At 44.4% G+C, this 20,209-nt stretch overlaps 1 protein-coding gene across 1 annotated transcript in view; it reads left to right on the top strand.

Annotated features, from left to right (window-relative positions):
• The window catches only part of LOC144772679 (V-type proton ATPase subunit S1-like), a 347,985-nt gene extending 328,569 nt beyond the window's left edge, over positions 1-19,416 (top strand). Inside the window, exon 10 of the mRNA XM_078657142.1 lies at positions 18,881-19,416. Coding sequence (XP_078513268.1) covers positions 18,881-19,090 — 210 coding nt within the window. The 3' untranslated portion in view covers positions 19,091-19,416. The remainder of the gene's footprint in view (positions 1-18,880) is intronic.
• Positions 19,417-20,209: the final 793 nt, after the last annotated feature.

Below are 20,209 nucleotides of genomic sequence, written 5' to 3'. Positions count from 1 at the left end.
ACAAGGTGCCATTGTCTATTCATGCAATCTCTCACCTTGGCACGATAGACAATGTACCCCGCGATCATTCGTAAGTCATCCCTGCCTCTGTTTTTTCCAGATCTCCCTGTTTTGATGGGGAATACTAATGAATCTTTTGTGATTTTATCTACCTTATTTTGGGCTTCATCAAGAACCCGAATGCTGTACCCTCTTTCAATGAATATCTCTGTTAGACTGGTCTGGGCCTTCTTCAAGGAGGAAACCTCACTACAGTTTATTTTCATTCGCAGGTGTTCAGCATATGGAATACTTTGTTTCAATTTCTGTGGATGAAAGTTGTGTGAGTGCAATATAGAGTTCCCTGCTGTGGACTTTCTATGTGTTCTTGTGTTTATCATGTTGTTCTTTACGAACACCTCAAGATCCAAGACTTGGGAATCACTGATTGTCCCAGAGAATTGTAGATTTAAAGAATTGTCATTCAGATCAGACATAAACATCCTCGCTGACTCCTCTGATCCCCTTAAAAGAATAAAAAGGTAATCTACAAACCTCGACCAGATGACGACATTCTTCCTCCATTCTCTTGCATGTTTAACTTTGAGCACCTGCTCCTCCCACCAGCCCATATGCAGATTATCATAGCAGGTGCCCATTGCTGTGCCCCTCACCTGTTGGAATGTGTTGCTGCCAAATAAGAAGAAGTTATTCTCTAGGCACAACCTGGCCATTTCTATCAGCATCCATGAGTGCTGATACAAATTGATTGGTCTTGTATCCAGGAAGTGTCTCATGGCTTTTAGTCTATCTGCATGTGAAATAGTCATGTAAAGTGAGGCTACGTCTAACGTAATCAGCAGAAATTCATTTTCACAGGGAGCATTGTATATTCTCCTGAGAAAATCCCTGGTGTCCTGGATATATGATGGTAGACCTCTTACCAGTTCCTGCAGAAAATAGTCTATAGAACGAGAAATCGCCTCAAATAGACTACCTATAGCCGATATGATTGGTCTTCCCGGTGGGTTTGTTTGAACTTTATGTATTTTTGGAATAAGATATAATATGGGTATCACAGGATTCTCTACCTTTAAATACAAGTAGTCCTCCTGCGTAATTATACCTATCCTTCTCCCTCTTGATTTATATATATAGCGCGGGGTTGGCAGTGCATGGGCAGGAATCAACTATCACCCAACACAGAGTTACAACTCAAGACGTCTACTCTCCAAACTCAGCCACTCACTGTGAGTTAAGAAAATACTCGGCTGTGTGGGAGCACTCGTCCGTGCGGAGTACTAACTGCATGATGGGATCTGTAGTACGCACACATGAACTGGCCGAGTGATCCTTAAAACGAGATGTGGTGCAGGTGAGCCCCGGGCTACTTCAGAAGGAGGGGCATAATATATAAAGAGAAAGAAACAGAAGACCTTGAGTTTGCAACAACGGAGGCATCTGATGAGGCAACCGCCGAAACGCGTCATGCCAATACTAAAGAATTCCTGTGAAGCCCTGCGGTGTTCCCCGATTCTTTTCAACCGAGAAGGATAGCTGCGGAGATATTAGCATGTGGCCAGTGACACGCACGAGGGACCCTTCCAGAAGTGTCTTCCAGGAGTGTTAAGGGTTCAGTGGCTTAAACCCAGACCGCCCCGCACCCGATGGAGGCAGAGGTCTTGCTGCCAATTCACAGGTCGTGACACACACTGAGGAAACAGAGTTACTTCAACAACGTTTCCAAGCCTCACCAACTGAGGTAGTGCGGGGTTGGAAGTGCATGGGCAGGAATCAACTATCACCCAACACAGAGTTACAACTCAAGACGTCCACTCTCCAAACTCAGCCACTCACTGTGAGTTAAGAAAATACTCGGCTGTGTGGGAGCACTCGTCTGTGCGGAGTACTAACTGCATGATGGGATCTGTAGTAAGCACACATGAACTGGCCGATTGATCCTTAAAACGAGATGTGGTGCAGGTGAGCCCCGCGCTACTTCAGAAGGAGGGGGATAATATATAAAGAGAAAGAAACAGAAGACCTTGAGTTTGCAACAACGGAGGCATCTGATGAGGCAACCGCCAAAACGCGTCATGCCAATACTAAAGAATTCCCGTGAAGCCCTGCGGTGTTCCCTGATTCTTTTCAACTGAGAAGGATAGCTGCGGAGATATTAGCATGTGGCCAGTGACACGCACGAGGGAACCTTCCCGAAGTGTCTTCCAGGAGTGTTAAGGGTTCAGTGGCTTAAACCCGGACCACCCTGCACCCGATGGAGGCAGAGGTCTTGCTGCCAATTGACAGGTCATGTCACACACGGAGAAAACTGAGTTACTTCAACAACGTTTCCAAGCCTCACCAACTGAGGTAGTGCGGGGTTGGATGTGCATGGGCAGGAATCAACTATCACCCAACACAGAGTTACAATTCAAGACGTCCACTCTCCAAACTCAGCCACTCACTGTGAGTTAAGAAAATACTCGTCTGTGTGGGAGCACTCGTCCGTGCGGAGTACTAACTGCATGATGGGATCTGTAGTACGCACACATGAACTGGCCGAATGATCTTTAAAACGAAATGTGGTGCAGGTGAGCCCCGCGCTACTTCAGAAGGAGGGGCATAATATATAAAGAGAAAGAAACAGAATACCTTGAGTTTGCAACAACGGAGGCATCTCTGATGAGGCAACCGCCGACACGCGTCATGCCAATACTAAAGAATTCCTGTGAAGCCCTGCGGTGTTCCCCGATTCTTTTCAACCGAGAAGGATAGCTGCGGAGATATTAGCGTGTGGCCAGTGACACGCACGAGGGACCCTTCCAGAAGTGTCTTCCAGGAGTGTTAAGGGTTCAGTGGCTTAAACCTGGACCGCCCCGCACCCGATAGAGGCAGAGATCTTGCTGCCAATTGACAGGTCGTGACACACACGGAGAAAACGGAGTTACTTCAACAACGTTTCCAAGCCTCACCAACTGAGGTAGTGCGGGGTTGGAAGTGCATGGGCAGGAATCAACTATCACCCAACACAGAGTTACAACTCAAGACGTCCACTCTCCAAACTCAGCCACTCACTGTGAGTTAAGAAAATACTCGGCTATGTGGGAGCACTCGTCCGTGCGGAGTACTAACTGCATGATGGGATCTGTAGTACGCACCCATGAACTGGCCGAGTGATCCTTAAAACAAGATGTGGTGCAGGTGAGCCCCGCGCTACTTCAGAAGGAGGGGCATAATATATAAAGAGAAAGAAACAGAAGACCTTCAGTTTGCAACAACGAAGGCATCTGATGAGGCAACTGCCGGAACGCGTCATGCCAATACTAAAGAATTCCTGTGAAGCCCTGCGGTGTGCTCCGATTCTTTTCAACCGAGAAGGATAGCTGTGGAGATATATATATATATATATATATACATATATATATATATATATATATATATATATATATATATTGTTTACAACAAGATTCTTCAAAGAAGACGCCGCACTCTACCTCGATTTGTAATGACTTGTAAGTTTATTTTCTGTAGGTTCCCCACCTACGCGTTTCGGACAAGAGGATTGTCCTTGATCACGGTTAACAAACACGTGTCCTTCATCTATGTTTACCTTAAATACATGCAAACTCCACTTAGCTGTTATGATGCATTGTGGGTTCTGTAGTTTTAAGGTACTTAATAGTTACTTGTATAACTGACATTGCGCTGTTGCAAGCTGGATCGCGGCATTTACGACCAACTGGGAGTTTGTAAGAATGTGGTCATTCACAACAGGGTCTAGGGCACTCAGCCAGCAATCTTAACGTGTTTGGGACACTCAGTCCGCAACTAGATCCCTAACTTACTTGTGCTTTGCATTCATGCATCCTTGTTAAATGTTTAACATTGAAACGCTGTGACACGATGTCACATGCCCAAGCGCAATGTAACACAAAAGGAAATAAAACTTTACTTAAAAATTTTACAAATTTTTTTTACAAACTCCCAGTTGGTCGTAAATGCCGCGATCCAGCTTGCAACAGCGCAATGTCAGTTATACAAGTAACTATTAAGTACCTTAAAACTACAGAACCCACAATGCATCATAACAGCTAAGTGGAGTTTGCATGTATTTAAGGTAAACATAGATGAAGGACACGTGTTTGTTAACCGTGATCAAGGACAATCCTCTTGTCCGAAACGCGTAGGTGGGGAACCTACAGAAAATAAACTTACAAGTCATTACAAATCGAGGTAGAGTGCGGCGTCTTCTTTGAAGAATCTTGTTGTAAACATTATTGAGCGAGGGTGTCCTGTACCTCGCCGCCAGCACCAGCCGTTGTTGCTCCTCTCATCTCGGGACGCCTTGTCTAACATATATATATATATATATATATATATATATATATATATATATATATATATATATATATATATATATAACCTACTGGCGGTCGCCAGTAGGTATATATAGTTAGGATTTTTTCTCTATGGGAATTTTGAAAATTCTATGTCTAATAACTTTGGCGTTTGTGGACGGAATTGGCTGAAATTTTCAGGAAAATGGCACATTTTGTTTCTGAGCAGCCCCTGAAAATTGGGGGGGGTCCAGGGGGGGTCGAGAAAAAAGGGGGGTCCCAAAACGTGTTTTTAACATTGAGTTTTCCATAGGGCGGTTGGCCTCACTTTTAGCCCGAACGGCTGAATGGATTTGCACGAAACTTGGCAAAATTGTAGGGACTGGTAGCCCGATGTGCCTTTTGTAGGTCTCAATATATGTGCTCCAGTGGATTTTGAGAAATTAACGTTTAAAAAAAGATATATATCTGTAACAGCGGACCGGGCAGCGCTCCAGTTCGCGTACTTTTCGCGCAACGGAGCTTTGTGAAGCGAAGCTGATTGGTTCTCCGGCGTCTGTGAACATTCCAAACAGTCCGTAGCGGCCGCCATCTTGTCTCTCGGTAGGATCGAGAGACAAGAGGAGGCCAAAGCGAAGGGGCAAATGACCATAAGGGGGCATAGTAGATCCTCGCTGACCCCCTAGGTTTGATGTGGAGGTTTTAAAAGGGTCCCGCGGGGCAAAAAAAAATAATAACAATAATAATCGAACGGTTGAATGGATTTGCACGAAACTTGGCAAAATTGTAGGGACTGGTAGCTCGATGTGCCTTTGCTAGGTCTCAATATATGTGCTTCAGTGGATTTTGAGAAATTAACGTTCAAAAACAAGATATATATCTGTAACAGCGCTCCGCTTCGCGGAGATAAAATTATATCTGTATTACCTAGCTGTTGCTAACACCAGTTAGCGACGGCTAGTAGGAGATAGCGACCATCTTGGGCCCCACTTTGCATGTGAGTGATATTTATCACTAATGACATGCAAAGTGGGCATGCCAAGATGTTAGCGACTGGAAACAGTCGCTAACATCGCTATCTCCTATTATCAACTTTTGGAAATATTCGCGATAAGCGCGAATATCTCCAAAAGCTAGCACCTGCCCTGAGCAGTTCTTAGCCATGTTATCCAATGGGAGGTGGATAACATGGCTAAGAGCATTAGCTCGGTAATGCATGAATATCGCTGAGTTTTCAGCGATATTAATGCATTGCGGTCGTTTTTTATCGTATTTGCGATAAACCTTGATAATAGCAAGGTTTATCTGCGATAATTTATGACTATGCTTAGCGGTAAAAAAATCGTTGCTAAGCATCGTTAGGGATAAATATCGCTTAACTTTGGTAATATGCCCCAACGTCTGTTAACGTTCGATTCGAAGGAAATCAGGAAGTGTTGAAAAACATTGTCTGCGCCATCTTGTCTTTTTTCAAATGCCACACTTTTGTCGTGCACGGCAGTCATTTTAGATGCCTTGACCAGACCCACTCTGTGCACGCTGTCGATCCTTAGCATGGCTCCCCACCCTCGCAAGCATCTCCCCCAGGCAGTGGTCACCCCTGCTCTCTGTCTTATGCAAGGGTAATAAACCTCCCCCCATCTGCGCTGCTCTTCCCTGAGAATCACACCCTGTGCCCGCCCGACACCTCCCTTTCGCCCTATTCACTACCGCACCCTCTGACACTCCTTTTCCTCTGTGTCCGATTGTCCAGGCCGGTCCTAGGGTATCAGCTAGCCCTGCAGATGTAGTTTATGGCCCCAGCTGTAAAGAATCACCCCTCTTCAAAGGAGTTATAGTAGATCAAGGCCCACACTCGATGAGATCCGTCACAGCAGACGCGTTCCTATTATCTGAAAACCATCCTGTATTGTGATTGGGAAGGGGACCGAGCCTGAAGCGGAAGATTCCAGGGATGACTCTTTGTACATCAAAGTTTTTACAATTATGTGTCACATTAAAAATATATAGCACTCCGACAAAGTAGTAAGATTATAAAACTTTAATAACTTATAAATATATACAAGAAAACAAAAACAGTAATAACATATAAACATTTTTAGGGAAAAACAACGAAGTAGCGGTCGGCTGTGCGAATAGTCCCAACGCAGCACAACGTCCAGATTTCTGGCGTGGGGCGTCGCGGGGGGTGGGTCATCAGTAGCAAACTGTTGTGCGAATAGTTCCAAGGCAGCAGAACGATGGCACCAAGGTGATGTCCAGTAAGTTGCCGCACTGGTTTTGGTATCCTACAATGCTGCTCCGAATAACGGCGTGGGGCGCCCCGGGGGAGGCGGCGTGAACGGGCCTCTCCAGGTGGAGTCTCATCTGTTGTAGTGGGGCGCCCCTTTACCGTTTCAGTTGCCATTCCGTCCGTTTTTGGTCCACTGTGTCAAAAGCCGCAATTCAGCTGAGTTGCGCCCACTCTTGCGGTGCAGCGATAGGCGGCTGTCACAGGACTCTCAAAATGGCGGCAGGCTGTTTCCTTTTTGGGCCTGGTCCACTGAAATGGCCCTGGGACACCTTGGAAATCGGACGCTTGTCTGCTAGGTCTTGGACCCCATTCTCGAAAGCGTCCCCTCCGCCTTGAGGATTCATCAAAAGTTTTGGGGGCCCCGACTCCTGTAGGCTTCTGGTGGGGAGCGGCTGCCATGATTGCTCGCGGAATGACCACGACGGAGCTACGAGATGGTGGTGCTCTCATGCTGACGCCAGCTTCAGTCTGAAACATCCAGAAAGAAGGTGGGGCTTTCATTGTTTGGGAAAAAAATAAAGTTTTCATCCAATGAAAAGTGTTGTTTTTAGGTCATATGATCAAGCCTTCCATCATTAGGAAACCAAAAGTAAAATGAACCAATGAAAAGTTTTATAAACAAGTCACATGACCTGTTATGCGGCATAGGGTATAAAATGCGGAGAAAATACATTGGCACGTGAGGCGGCGTCAGTAGCGGACCGATGTGCGAATAGGCCGAAGGCAACACAACGCGCCAAGATCCGGATGGCACCGAGGTGGTGTCCAGCAAGTTGCAGCACTGGTGTGGCCATCCTACAATGCTGAAAGTCGGCGTGGGGCGCCCCGTTGGCCTGTGAGTTTGCATCAGTATCGGACCGATGTGCGAATAGGCCAAAGGCAGCACAACGCGCCAAGATCCGGATGGCACCGAGGTGGTGTCTAGTAAGTTGCCGCACTGGTGTGGCCATCCTACAATGTTGAAAGTCGGCGTGGGGCGCCCCGTTGGCCTGTGAGATGGCGTCAGTAGCGGACCGATGTGCGAATGGGGCCAAAGGCAGCGCAACAATATTTTCGGAATAGAAGACACCACAAGGCGCTGAGATGCCAAGATCCGGATGGCACCGAGGTGGTGTGTAGCAAGTTGTGGCACTGGTGTGGCCATCCTACAATGGTAAAAGTCGGCGTGGGGTGCCCTGTTGGCCTGTGAGATGGTGTCAGTAGCGGACTGATGTGCGAATGGGGCCAAAGGCAGCGCAACAATATTTTCTGACTGACACCACAAGGCGCTGAGATGCCAAGATCCGGATGGCACCGAGGTGATGTCTAGGAAGTTGCTGTACTGGTGTGGCCATCCTACAATGGTAAAAGTCGGCGTGGGGCGCCCTGTTGGCCTGTGAGATGGTGTCAGTTGCGGACCGATGTGCGAATGGGGCCAAAGGCAGCGCAACAATATTTTCTGTATGGAAGATACCACTAGGCGTTGAGATGCCAAGATCCGGATGGCACCGAGGTGATGTCTAGCAAGTTGCTGTACTGGTGTGGTCATCCTACAATGCTGAAACTCGGCGTGGGGCGCCCCATTAGCCTGTGAGATGGCGTCAGTAGCGGACCGATGTGTGAATAGGCCGGAACCAGCACAAGGCGCCAAGATCCGGATGTCACCGTGGTGGTTTCATAGTTGAGAGGCACTTCATCTGCAGTGGGGCGCCGAGATCCGGATGGCACCGAGGTGATGTCTAGCAAGTTGCTGTACTGGTGTGGTCATCCTACAATGCTGAAACTCGGCGTGGGGCGCCCCATTAGTCTGTGAGATGGCGTCAGTAGCGGACCGATGTGCGAATAGGCCGAAGGCAGCACAACGCGCCAAGATCCGGATGTCACCGTGGTGGTTTCATAGTTGAGAGGCACTTCATCTGCAGTGGGGCGCCGAGATCCGGATGGCACCGAGGTGATGTCTAGCAAGTTGCTGTACTGGTGTGGTCATCCTACAATGCTGAAACTCGGCGTGGGGCGCCCCATTAGCCTGTGAGATGGCGTCAGTAGCGGACCGATGTGCGAATAGGCCGAAGGCAGCTTAACGCGCCAAGATCCGGATGTCACCGTGGTGGTTTCATAGTTGAGGGGCACTTCATCTGCAGTGGGGCGCCGAGATCCGGATGGCACCGAGGTGATGTCTAGCAAGTTGCTGTACTGGTGTGGTCATCCTACAATGCTGAAACTCGGCGTGGGGCGCCCCATTAGCCTGTGAGATGGCGTCAGTAGCGGACCGATGTGCGAATGGGGCCAAAAGCAGCGCAACAATGTTTTCTGAATAGAAGACACCACAAGGCGCTGAGATTCGGTTACCACCGAGGTGATGTGTAGCAAGTTGCCGCGCTGGTGTGGCCATCCTACAATACTGCTCCGAATAACGGCGTGGGGTGCCCGAAGGGGGGGGGGGGCGGCGTGAACGGGCCTTCCTAGGTGGAGGCTCGTCTGCTGTAGTGGGGCACCCCTTTACCGTTTCAGTTGCCATTCAGCTGAGTTTCGGCCGCTCTTGATGCTACAGCGACAGGCGGCTGCAACAGGACTCTCAAAATGGCGGCCTGTTCTTTGGATTTGGGCCTGGTCCACTAAAATGGCCCTGGGACACCTTAGAACTCGGACGCTCGATTTTTTTTTCCTTTCCTGTACATGCAAAAAAAGGTAAATGCCCGGTACGTTACACGCTTCATCTGCCACGATGAACTCTCCAGAGGAACCGAAAAAAAATATAGTTATGGTAACTATACCATGCATCGTCATATGGAGAGGTGGCACCAATTAATTATAGTGCTGCATAAAAGAGAGATTTGGAGGAGAACCCCTGACCTGCTAGTACATTCATCAAAGAAGTGGCACTGACAGCATCAGAGGCAAGGGAAACGGTCCTAAATATTTAGAAGAACTTTGGAAAGATTAAAATGACATGTTTAAATTGTGGCAAATTAATTTCATGTGGACAGATGAGTGTTACTCTAATAAATACAGCATATGAACATCATCATAGTCGATGGTTGGTAGAGACATTTTGACTATATCCTGGACCTGCCCGTCCTCGCCCAAAATGGCGCCGGAATAAATGGGACTCGTAACTCCTTGTTGTGTACTGGTTGCAGAACCTTGAAATCACGAGATACGTATGCAGTTTTGAAGCACATGGCGGGCGGGGACGAGAATTGATTGAATATTTCGACATCCCTATTGATATTAAGTTCTGATGTGTTATTGATTACTGTACTATTGAAAGTTCGAATTAACGTCACCCATGGTACTTGCCCGCAAATGTATATCTAGATAATTTTATTGTAACTGGCCCTGTCGTATTTTAATTATAAAATGTACGTCCACCGATTCCGTAACTGTTAGACACCTTAGTTCTTGCAACCTAATGGCCCGCCCGTTACGTTCCTCTACAGTGTAAATGTCTACTCATCATATACGATTACAGTTTGCTCCGTGGCCGGCCCACGTGGTTATAGGCTCGTATTTGTATAATGAAATTTTCACAATAAAGGTTTTTAAAAGAAAACATGGTAGTAGTATATACATTGGTAAAGTTTTTAATAATAGTCACTGTTTTAGAATCATTAAAAGGCAAGTGAAATAAAGCAGACCAATTACATGAAGGGTAAAAGGTATAATACGAAGGAACGCAGTAAAGATAAATGGTCAAGGGCTGTTGTGTTTTCTATTCCTGCAACATAAAGTGATCGATAAGAATCTCATATTCAGGCGTATCGGCGACTAAGACAGCAGGTCGACCCTCTTTTGCTCAACGGCTCCGTCATGGGACGAAGAAACGCTCTTTTTCTCGAAAAAAGAATATATTTTACTTGCAGGACAGTTGTAAATTTTCCGGGAAAGTACATTAGCCTGGAACATTATAACATATATTTAAGAAAAAATAATGTTCGGAAGTAATAAAAAGCGTAATTTTTAGGTCATATGACCAAGCCTTTCATCATTAGAATAAGAAAAGTAAAATGAACCAATGAAAAGTTTTATTAACAAGTCACATGACTTGTTATGCTTACGTTACGCGCTGCGCGCCCCAGATGACTTCCGGATGCGCTAACGCGGCGCGTCATATGACGCATTACGCGACAACGCAGGTCCAGAATATAGTCAAAATGTCTCCACCAACCAGCGGTCGGAACACAACCCCTTTCAGCAGGCTAAATAGTTCTGTTAAATGACAACAGAAGGGACAGGCAACAAGAACCATTAGTCAAAGAGGGGAGGGCTAGTTCTTCTCTACCGGGTTACATTGGGGCGCTACCGGAACTGATCGAATTGGTAGTCTACAGTGTTTCTGGATGTTTCAGACTGAAGCTGGGGTTAGCATGAGAGCAGCACCATTTCGTAGCTCCGTCGTGGCCATTCCGCAACCAATCATGGCAGCCGCTCTTTATCGTTATTTTGGGCGGGGTGGGTGGCGGAGCCGAGCTGTTTTGCAGCCATCATTGTGTGGAGTTCAGTTCATTTCACTAGTTTTGTATTTGTCATGAGGGGTTGTTCCTAATGTTTCTATTTTAGCGAGGTCAAAAAGAGATCCCATTAGTGGCCTACTGATTTTGCTCGATTCCTTTTCTTTTTTTTTTACACGATTTTTCGTTATCTGCAAAGACTAAACAGAGTATTGCGACTCTGTGTTTGTTTGTAAATAGAGAATGAACCAAAGAGAACCAATTCTAAAACAGTAAATACTTGGATAACAATCAATCAAATGGAGAGAGAAGCAGGCACGACGTATTACAACGGGGGCAAAGGCCTGCGTTAACTACCCTTCACTATGTGCAAAGAGAGAGTACTCCTAATAGAAATGAGGGGGGGGGCACCATTGAAAGCAGATCAGTGTGCATAAACACGAAAATGTTTTCACTTACCACGTACATTCGACAGCTTATGATATTTGCTATTAAAAAACCATTGAAATTCACTGAAAAAACCATAGGTTATAGACCATATATAGTTAGGAATTAGCATTTACAAAACCTTGAAAATTCACTGAAAAAACCATAGGTTATAGACCATATATAGTTAGGAATTAGCATTTAAAAAACCTTATTTTACTCACACAAAACCATTGAAATTCCATATATAGTTAGTTGCACTAACTATATATCGCGCACCCGCAATCCACTGCTGATGATGTCACATATTACATCATTCATGACATGGTCAGTGACATCACTGATGACATCACTGATGACATCTCAAATGACATCACTGATGACATCACTGATGACATCTCATTTGACATCAATGACCACATCACTGATGATATCATTCATGTGACAATACAATGCATCTCCTCACATTTTAATATAACCTCTGTTTCACCCAGTGTTAAATACAGAGTATAATTTTTGAAACCATTGACACACCAATACTAGTTACTACATATGTACTCACTGATTCCTACGTCTAAACACACATTCACTCATTCACCCATACAATCATTCATACATACAATCACTCATCTTTACAACACTATCATATGCACTCATACACCTATACAGACACTCACACTCTGCCACTCATCCATGGAGTTACTCACACACCTAGTCAGTCCTGTAAAGAATCAATCACACTTCCATTTTCTTGTCTATACAGTTAAACATAGAGCACCTTACATTTTCAAACATATACTAACACATACTTACCTTGTTATACAATCATTGATATAAGTACACATTGATCTGCACAGAGTCACACACCTCCCAGCCAGCCACACACACACTCAGTCTCCCATACAAATACTTGGACAATCAATCAGTAACCCATATAGTTAATCATATAGCTACTGATCAACACATGCAGCAGTTTACAGAACAACAGACATAATGATGCACAAATTAAGACACTTTAGTCACTAACCCATGCACTCAGTGAGACACATTTAATCACTCACTCATACATTCAGTCATGCACCTACTAAATCCTTTGTCCAGACACTTATACTTCCACTCATTCTTCAATATGTAAGACACATTTTAACTTTACAGAAACATACAGTCACTGGATGTTGTCATCAGTGATGTCATCAGTGATGTCATTTGAGATGTCATCAGTGATGTCATCAGTGATGTCACTGACCATGTCATGAATGATGTAATATGTGACATCATCAGCAGTGGATTGCGGGTGCGCGATATATAGTTAGTGCAACTAACTATATATGGAATTTCAATGGTTTTGTGTGAGTAAAATAAGGTTTTTTAAATGCTAATTCCTAACTATATATGGTCTATAACCTATGGTTTTTTCAGTGAATTTTCAAGGTTTTGTAAATGCTAATTCCTAACTATATATGGTCTATAACCTATGGTTTTTTCAGTGAATATATATATATATATATATATATATATATATATATATATATATATATCCTCACCATGTTGGTTCTGGTTGAGCGAGCGGCGCTCACACTGTCGGCGGTGCCTTTTCACCTTCGGTTACAATTCCCACATCTGAGTCCTCAGCACCAAAAAGTAGCGCACTCTCCAAGGAAGTTTCAAGTGCTACTTTACTTTATTTAGCAAATGTGGCAAATCCCTATGTGCTAAATAAAGAAAATTTGCATTTGAAACTTCCTTGGAGAGTGCACTCCTTTTTGCTGTTGAGGCATCAGTTGAGGGAAATATATATGTATTTGTCCCTTAACAAAACAAAGGTTACAGGGTCATTATAGTTAGAAAAAAGAATTAAAAAACCTTAGAAATCCACAGAAAAAAACCAAACATTACAGAGACGTTTTAGTTAGGCTCAAATTTCACTCGTACAAAACCATAGACATTCAGCAGTTATAGTTAGCTGAGCTAACTATAACTTACAAACCTGCAATGCACTGAGTGTGACTTCACATATGAAAACACTCATGACGGTACCTCCACAGTGGGTTTGGCAGTCCTATGGACTGCCGAGGGCCTGCACCTAGAACGTACCAAGCAAGATTATAGGCATAGGTGTTGGGCATGTGGGACATCGGGTAAAAGGCATGACAAAAGGCCAAACACTGAAGCCATCCCCACTTCACAATGTCTACAAGCTGTGTGCTACATAGATTGGATATATAGGCAGTTGGTTGCATTGATTGGCCGTAGGCCAGGCCAAAGACTGTATGCCACAAGCGTTGGCTGCACACAGGTTTGGGTACATGGACTTTGCTATGGATAGGTCCTGTGGTCATCCCTGCTCCATTTACCCAAAGAAAGAATGCAGCATGGGTTGAATGTGTTGCTAACGTTGCTGCTTATGACTGATGGGCTGCATGAGAAAGGCTGGATGTGTGGGAGGTTATCTGTACATGCTGGGTGCATGGCCTGACTGAACGTCACGCTGAAGCACAGCAGCCAATCCCCCTGCATATGGCTGAAACCTGGACAGTGTGAAAGGTGGACACAAGGAAGGTTGGATGCTCAGGAGATTAGGTAGAGGGCTTGACTAAAGGCCTGACCTTGCTGATGTCCCCTGCAGTGCACAGCTTTATCCATGTGCAGAAAAGATTGGTTGTATAGAAGACAGACGTAGTATTAAACGCCCCAGAAACTCACTGAAAAAAGTATGTTAAGGATAGGTTATGGATTCTTCTGCTCATAAGATATTAACATATGTTTCACAAAACCTCACACATTCCCTCAAAAACCAAAGCTAAAGAGAAGTAATGGTTACAAAATAAAACCAGAGAAAGCCTGAGACTGACCACTTATGACTAGTTACACAAAATGTAATGAAAAACATACCTCGTCCCCCAAACTGCATGAGGAAACTAGGTTTTCCAGTGACATAAACCAGCATGCTGTGGATTACAACCTCCAACATTGACACAAGCCTTTAAAGTGTGTGTATAGTACTAGAGTAATCTTTTCTGCCCGATTTCTTACCACCAAACTTTCTTTGGTAGTGCTTGGACAGTGAAGCAGTTTTAACTTTTTGGGGAAGTCATCAATAGTAAAAGGAACTAAGAAGCACAGAATATTACAATTCTCACAAGATCATAAGAAAGAAAACAAATTAATTGTACTTGTCATACATTATGCAAAATTTGTTGCAGTGTTCTGCCTAAGACTCTTGGGGCCTCATTTATGAAAAGTGATGCATCGCTGCGTGAAAACAGCGATGCGTCACTTTTCACTGCCCCCTCCTTGCGACACCAATGATGCGTCATATTTACAGTATGACGCATCATGTCGCAAGGAGTTACAGATACGTCAGTATTTCTGACGTATCTGTAAGCGCAAAAGTCACGCATTGCTGGAATGTGTCACAAAAGTGACGCAACTCCAGCAATGCGTCCTTTCACAAGGGGAAAGCCCCATGTGAAAGGGCTTGCATCAGTCTTACGCCTGCTGTAAGGCAGGCGCAAGATTTTGACGCAACAGCGTCCTAAAAGTGACGCAGTGAAATCTCATAGATTTCACTGCGTCACTATTACGAGGCTTTTTGCGGGGGGACACCCCCTGTGCATACATTATACCTGACGCAGGTATAATGTAGCACAGGGGTTTACAAAGTGACGCATCTGCTTAGATGCGTCACTTTGTAAATGTGATGCAACAAGACACATTTTTCACTCCACTGGTGCGTCTCTAAAAGGGACGCACCAGCAGCGTAAAAGTGACGTAAGGGCTCATAAATGAGGCCCAGAGTGTTCTTAGGATGCAGGTGGTAGGATGCAGGTGGTTGGATGCATTGTGAAAATGCTTTGGAGATAACTGCACCTTTTTTCCATGAAAAGCTTTTAGTGCACCCACTCATTTACTGGCAGTGTTAATGTGTTCATGAATGCTGGGATACACTTGTACAGTGAATTAGATTAGTGAAGGCTGAAACTAACTCTAATCAACAAGGTTCTATAATGTTGTAGCCAAGAGCAATTGATGTTCTTGGCAAGCCTTGGATGATTGTTGCTGGCCTTAACTACTTTGGCTATATTGGCCTAGACTACATTGATTAGAAATTACAATCCAGATTCCCCAGTTTGTTTTGTCTCTGGAATTATATGAGTTTCAGGTTATTGGTCATAGATCCACAAAAAAGGATAAAGTTCTATTGTGCCAACCCACAGCACGATCTGTATTAGTCCCATTCTAGGCTATTTTTCTCTATCCAGTCCATATATTCTAGAATGGCATATGCATCGCTATCAATTAGAAAAAGAAAAACATAAGAACATTTGTAAATTATCTTCCTTTCAGATGTTAACAATCTGCTTACCAACCTAGGGAATTAAAGTGCAAAGCATTAAAATAGTACAAAATCTGTCCCATTTCGCGGCTTCCTCTTCCCACCAAACTTCTTGAAAGTGCAATGAATATGCACCTTACTGATTATATCACTGAGCATAGGTAGCTAGATGACACAAAACATGGCTTTAGGCCGGTCTACAGCACAGAGTAAGCCATGAGTAAATCGGTAGAAGAAATTAGGGAAGCAGTGGATAACAGAGGGAGGGCTGACCTCATCTTATTAGATTTGTTGGCAGCCTTCGATACCATCCACCATACCACTCTGGTGGAAAGGCTAGCGGCAATTGGAGTGCCGGGAACAGCACTCAGATTGCTTAAATCTATCTTGAAAGAGAGGACGCAGTTTGTGGCCTTGTATCCATTTAGGTCTGATCCCTTTTTGTCTCCCTTGTGGAGTAGCGCAGCGTTCCTCTATTAGCCCAACTCTTTTTAATATCTAAGTTGCTGCCCTGCTCCAGTTGCAAAATCTTTTGGATTTGCTTTAACATCTTACGCAGACGACACTCAGATTGTCGTGGCTGTTACTAAGTAACCACACTCCACTGGTAAACAATTTCATGACTGCTGTAAGCTTGTGGATGAGCTGTAATTCCATAAAGCTGAACTCCAATAAGACGGAGATGGTGCTTTTTGTCAATGACCCCTCATTCTAGCATTTATTCCTGCAAACTACCAAAAGATGGTCATATCAACCTTGGCGTTGGCCAGATTAGATTACTGTAATGGATTATACCTGAATCTCCAGTTACAACACTTGAAAAACACAACAGGTATTGCAAAACACAGCAGCAAGAGTTCTCGCAGGTACCCCTTAACATGTTTTGGTGAGGAAAGTCATCAAGCAGCTGCATTGGTTGCCAGTAAAAGAGAGGATACAATTTAAGGCCCTGTGTTGTGCATATAAAGCTATGCACAATCAGGGACCTTCATGCCTTGCTCAGAAATTCAGATGATGCACGCCTAATAGACCACTTAGATCTTCAAATTCCAAAACATTGGTGGTGCAAAGATTTAAGAGGATAAACTGGGGTGGAAGAAGTTTCTATTTAGGAACTGTAGCGATGTGGACTGAGCCCCTTTATCGATTCGCTCAGCCACCTTTGGAAATATTTAGACGGCTGTTGAAAACGTGGCTTTTCAGCAACTCAGATCTCTGCTAAGACATCTGTTTTCTGGCCCGGTCAGACTAAGCTAGCCTCAGGACACCCAAAGGTAACAGTGCGCTTTATAAATCCAGTACATTAACATTCTTGAGGCTCATGATGTTGTCCCAGAAACATACTGCATATATTGCATACACAGGAATTGTGGGATTCTTTGGCTAAATTCTTGAAAGCACTCAAAATCAAGTTTCTTTTGAACACACGAGTGAGTTATCATCCTTAGTAGAGAATCATTTAGGGAGCAGCAGATCTTCCTCCTTTGTTCACTGTTTTTGATCTCAGTGTGTTCAGTATCTTTAGTTAGCATGTTAATTTCAGAAAGTCTTTATTAGCCTGAATCTTGCATCCTTCTCTCACTATCACCTGTTGCAGTGTCTATCCAGAACTAGCGTGGTGATGCTGCATGAAGAGAAGGGGTGCAGATAGCTCCCTTTTAATAGTTCGCCCTATAGGAATAGAGTGGAGCGTGCTGGAGGCACATCTTAGAAAGAAAATTGTACCATGGTGCCTGTTGCATTGATGTGAACACCTCTTCACATATGGGAGCAGTGGGATGAGAATGAAAGCAGTAATGAGTACTGGCAATCAATTAAGAATGGACGTCGATTTTTGCTTGTGGGCTTTACAACATCTTGCAAAAACGAAAGACTGAACAAAAGTCACAAAGTACAATGTGATTTGCACTTTTGTATATAAGGCAGGAGGTTCACATTATTTTAATGTCGCATACTCCATTTTCCATTTTTTTTTTTACCCAAGTATAATATGACGTACCATCCCCTCGTGAGTCTAGCTGATAAATGTAAACCATTGCAGACAACATTCTTGTGAGTTCTCGAACTAATTTCCAGGGGCGTAGCTTAGTCAATAAGATTGGGTAGGGAGGGGGGGAGGGTGGGGAGCTTCAGATTCTCATACAATCAGGCAGGCATATCATGTTTAAATTCAACATAGGACATGCAGGGTACATGAAAGGGGCCGAAGGGGCAGTGGAAAGGGAGAGGAATGCTGACACTTAGGTACACTAAGAGAGAAAACACAATATTCAGTTAAATAACCAATATTCTGAGGACTTTCAAAACAAAGAGGGAATAGTGTGTGTGCGTTTTTGTCTGTGTGTATGTAAAAATCCTCGGTAAAATTCGATTGACATCTCACAATACTCAACTGAAAGCACCCGTACCCAACTGTTTTAAAAAAAAAAAAATTATTAGCGCAGGTGTAACACCCCAAACACCCCCCCTGAAGCTACGCCCCTGACAATTTCACCTTCGTTTTCATCTCCTGCAAACACTCGCAACAGAACATTTCCACTTGGGCATAGGTTAAACTAAAGTGGGGAACTCAATTTTATGAAAGCCAATATTCAGAAACAACTCGCAACTTAGTCTAGTAAAAACCTTGTACCCATCCACCACATTTCACCTACCAGGATGTTTTGATATTGGGGTTTGTCTATGCACCATTTTCAATCATTCTATTAGTAGGCAGTTTTTGAGACTCTCATTGCATTTCATCACTCCCATTAAAGAATGTAGTATTTTGAATAATTCTACATCACTGTGCACTCTAATGCCAGAGTCCATGATTTCCAAAGGTTTTGCATGGTGCAAGGGTGCCTGTGTTGGCGCTAGGCAGCACACAGCGAATCAGCACTAGGAGACAGCAGACATGTGCCATTCTTCATTTTGTGCAACGCAGTGCAGCAACTTTGCCTGGTGTTCTTCGTTGCATGAAATGTTAGTAAATATGCCCCTTAGTATCTAGTACGGCATTTTATTGTTCATTTGATGGTCCATTCTGCATTAGCTCACTATAGTTCAGTGTCTCACTATGCTCTTCTCTTCTGTACAGATCCAGGGCTTCCACGTCCAGAACAGCCTCTTTTCCTACGCCGCGGACTGCACCGGCTTCTTCTCTGCCGCCATCTGGATGGCGCTGGTCTCCTCGCTGATCTTGTTGTGGATCTTAGCCTACGGCATCTATATGCTCATGCAGCTTACAACAAACGATAAGTTTGATGACCCGCGAGGACAGACCCTGTCAGTGTCCCAGACGGAGTAACAGTGCACTATTTCTTCACCGATGTAAGCTGAGGTCAGCTACAAGAGCTGCCTGCTTTGCGGGGTGTCCAATGCAATGTGTATCCTGGAGGAAAATCTTTAATTGAGAAGAAACAATGGACTTTCTTTCAATAGAGGGGCATTTACTATATTTGGACCTCAGTCCATTTTCTGTTTGGATTATAGTTAACATGAGGAATATGTAGAACTAATTGTACACATCTAAAAAATCTAATGGCTACTGAGAAAGCTAGCACATTTGTATTTCATTCAATCATCCCTTTGTCAGGTTTGTGATGAGAAATAAACATTGTATCTTTAATATTTCCTCATAAAGTTAATGTTTTATGATTCCTAGTGTATAGTGTGCCAGGAAAGATTGCTAGTGGATTATTCAGAAGTTGTATATACATCATATCAGGCAAGTATTAGCACAAGAGTGTTGTCGGAATTATTGTGATAGGATCAAAATAAAAATGTGGGAGCCACCCACCCCCTCATTTCGAAAAGACTAGCACTAGGACATCATTTTGATATTTATCATAAATAAGGGGGTAGTAAAACGTAGTAGACATTGATTTATGTAGTGCTGGCTGGTGCAGCTTGCCTCCGCTCCCACAAATGACACCAGCTGCCCCTGAGAATAGGACTGAGATTAGATAAAGATTGCACACTGCATGTGTGCGCATCCCAGGCGTATGCGCTGCACATTTGTGAAACGAAGCGGTCACAGCAGAAACCACTGAAAGTGCCATTTTCCTACTTGTCAGGGAAATCTCTTTTGTCGCCACTAACACTGGCAATGCAGAGTCTACAAGGCGGGGGCTTAGTGGTGTAACACATCATATGGGGGCTCCCCTGCAAAGTAGATGGAGGGGGATCCCACACTCTGGACCCAGTTAGGAGATCTCAGGTCCACCAGTTCACAGTGCTGGAGGGCTGCGTGGGCTATTGTTACGCCACTGGGGGACATGGGCGCAAGGTTGTCCTTGGGCAGAGTGGGGAAGAACATCTCTGCTTTGCACTGTCTGTCTCGGCTTGCCTGTTCTTTGGCCGTCTCTGTCCTATTAGATCCCTGACCCTTTTTCCGATCCTTTTTGGCTTTTGGCCTGAGTGCCCT

Source organism: Lissotriton helveticus, chromosome 1_1 (assembly GCF_964261635.1).
Source record: "Lissotriton helveticus chromosome 1_1, aLisHel1.1, whole genome shotgun sequence".
Lineage (NCBI taxonomy): Eukaryota > Metazoa > Chordata > Amphibia > Caudata > Salamandridae > Lissotriton > Lissotriton helveticus.
This window is presented reverse-complemented; position numbering and strand designations above follow the sequence as displayed.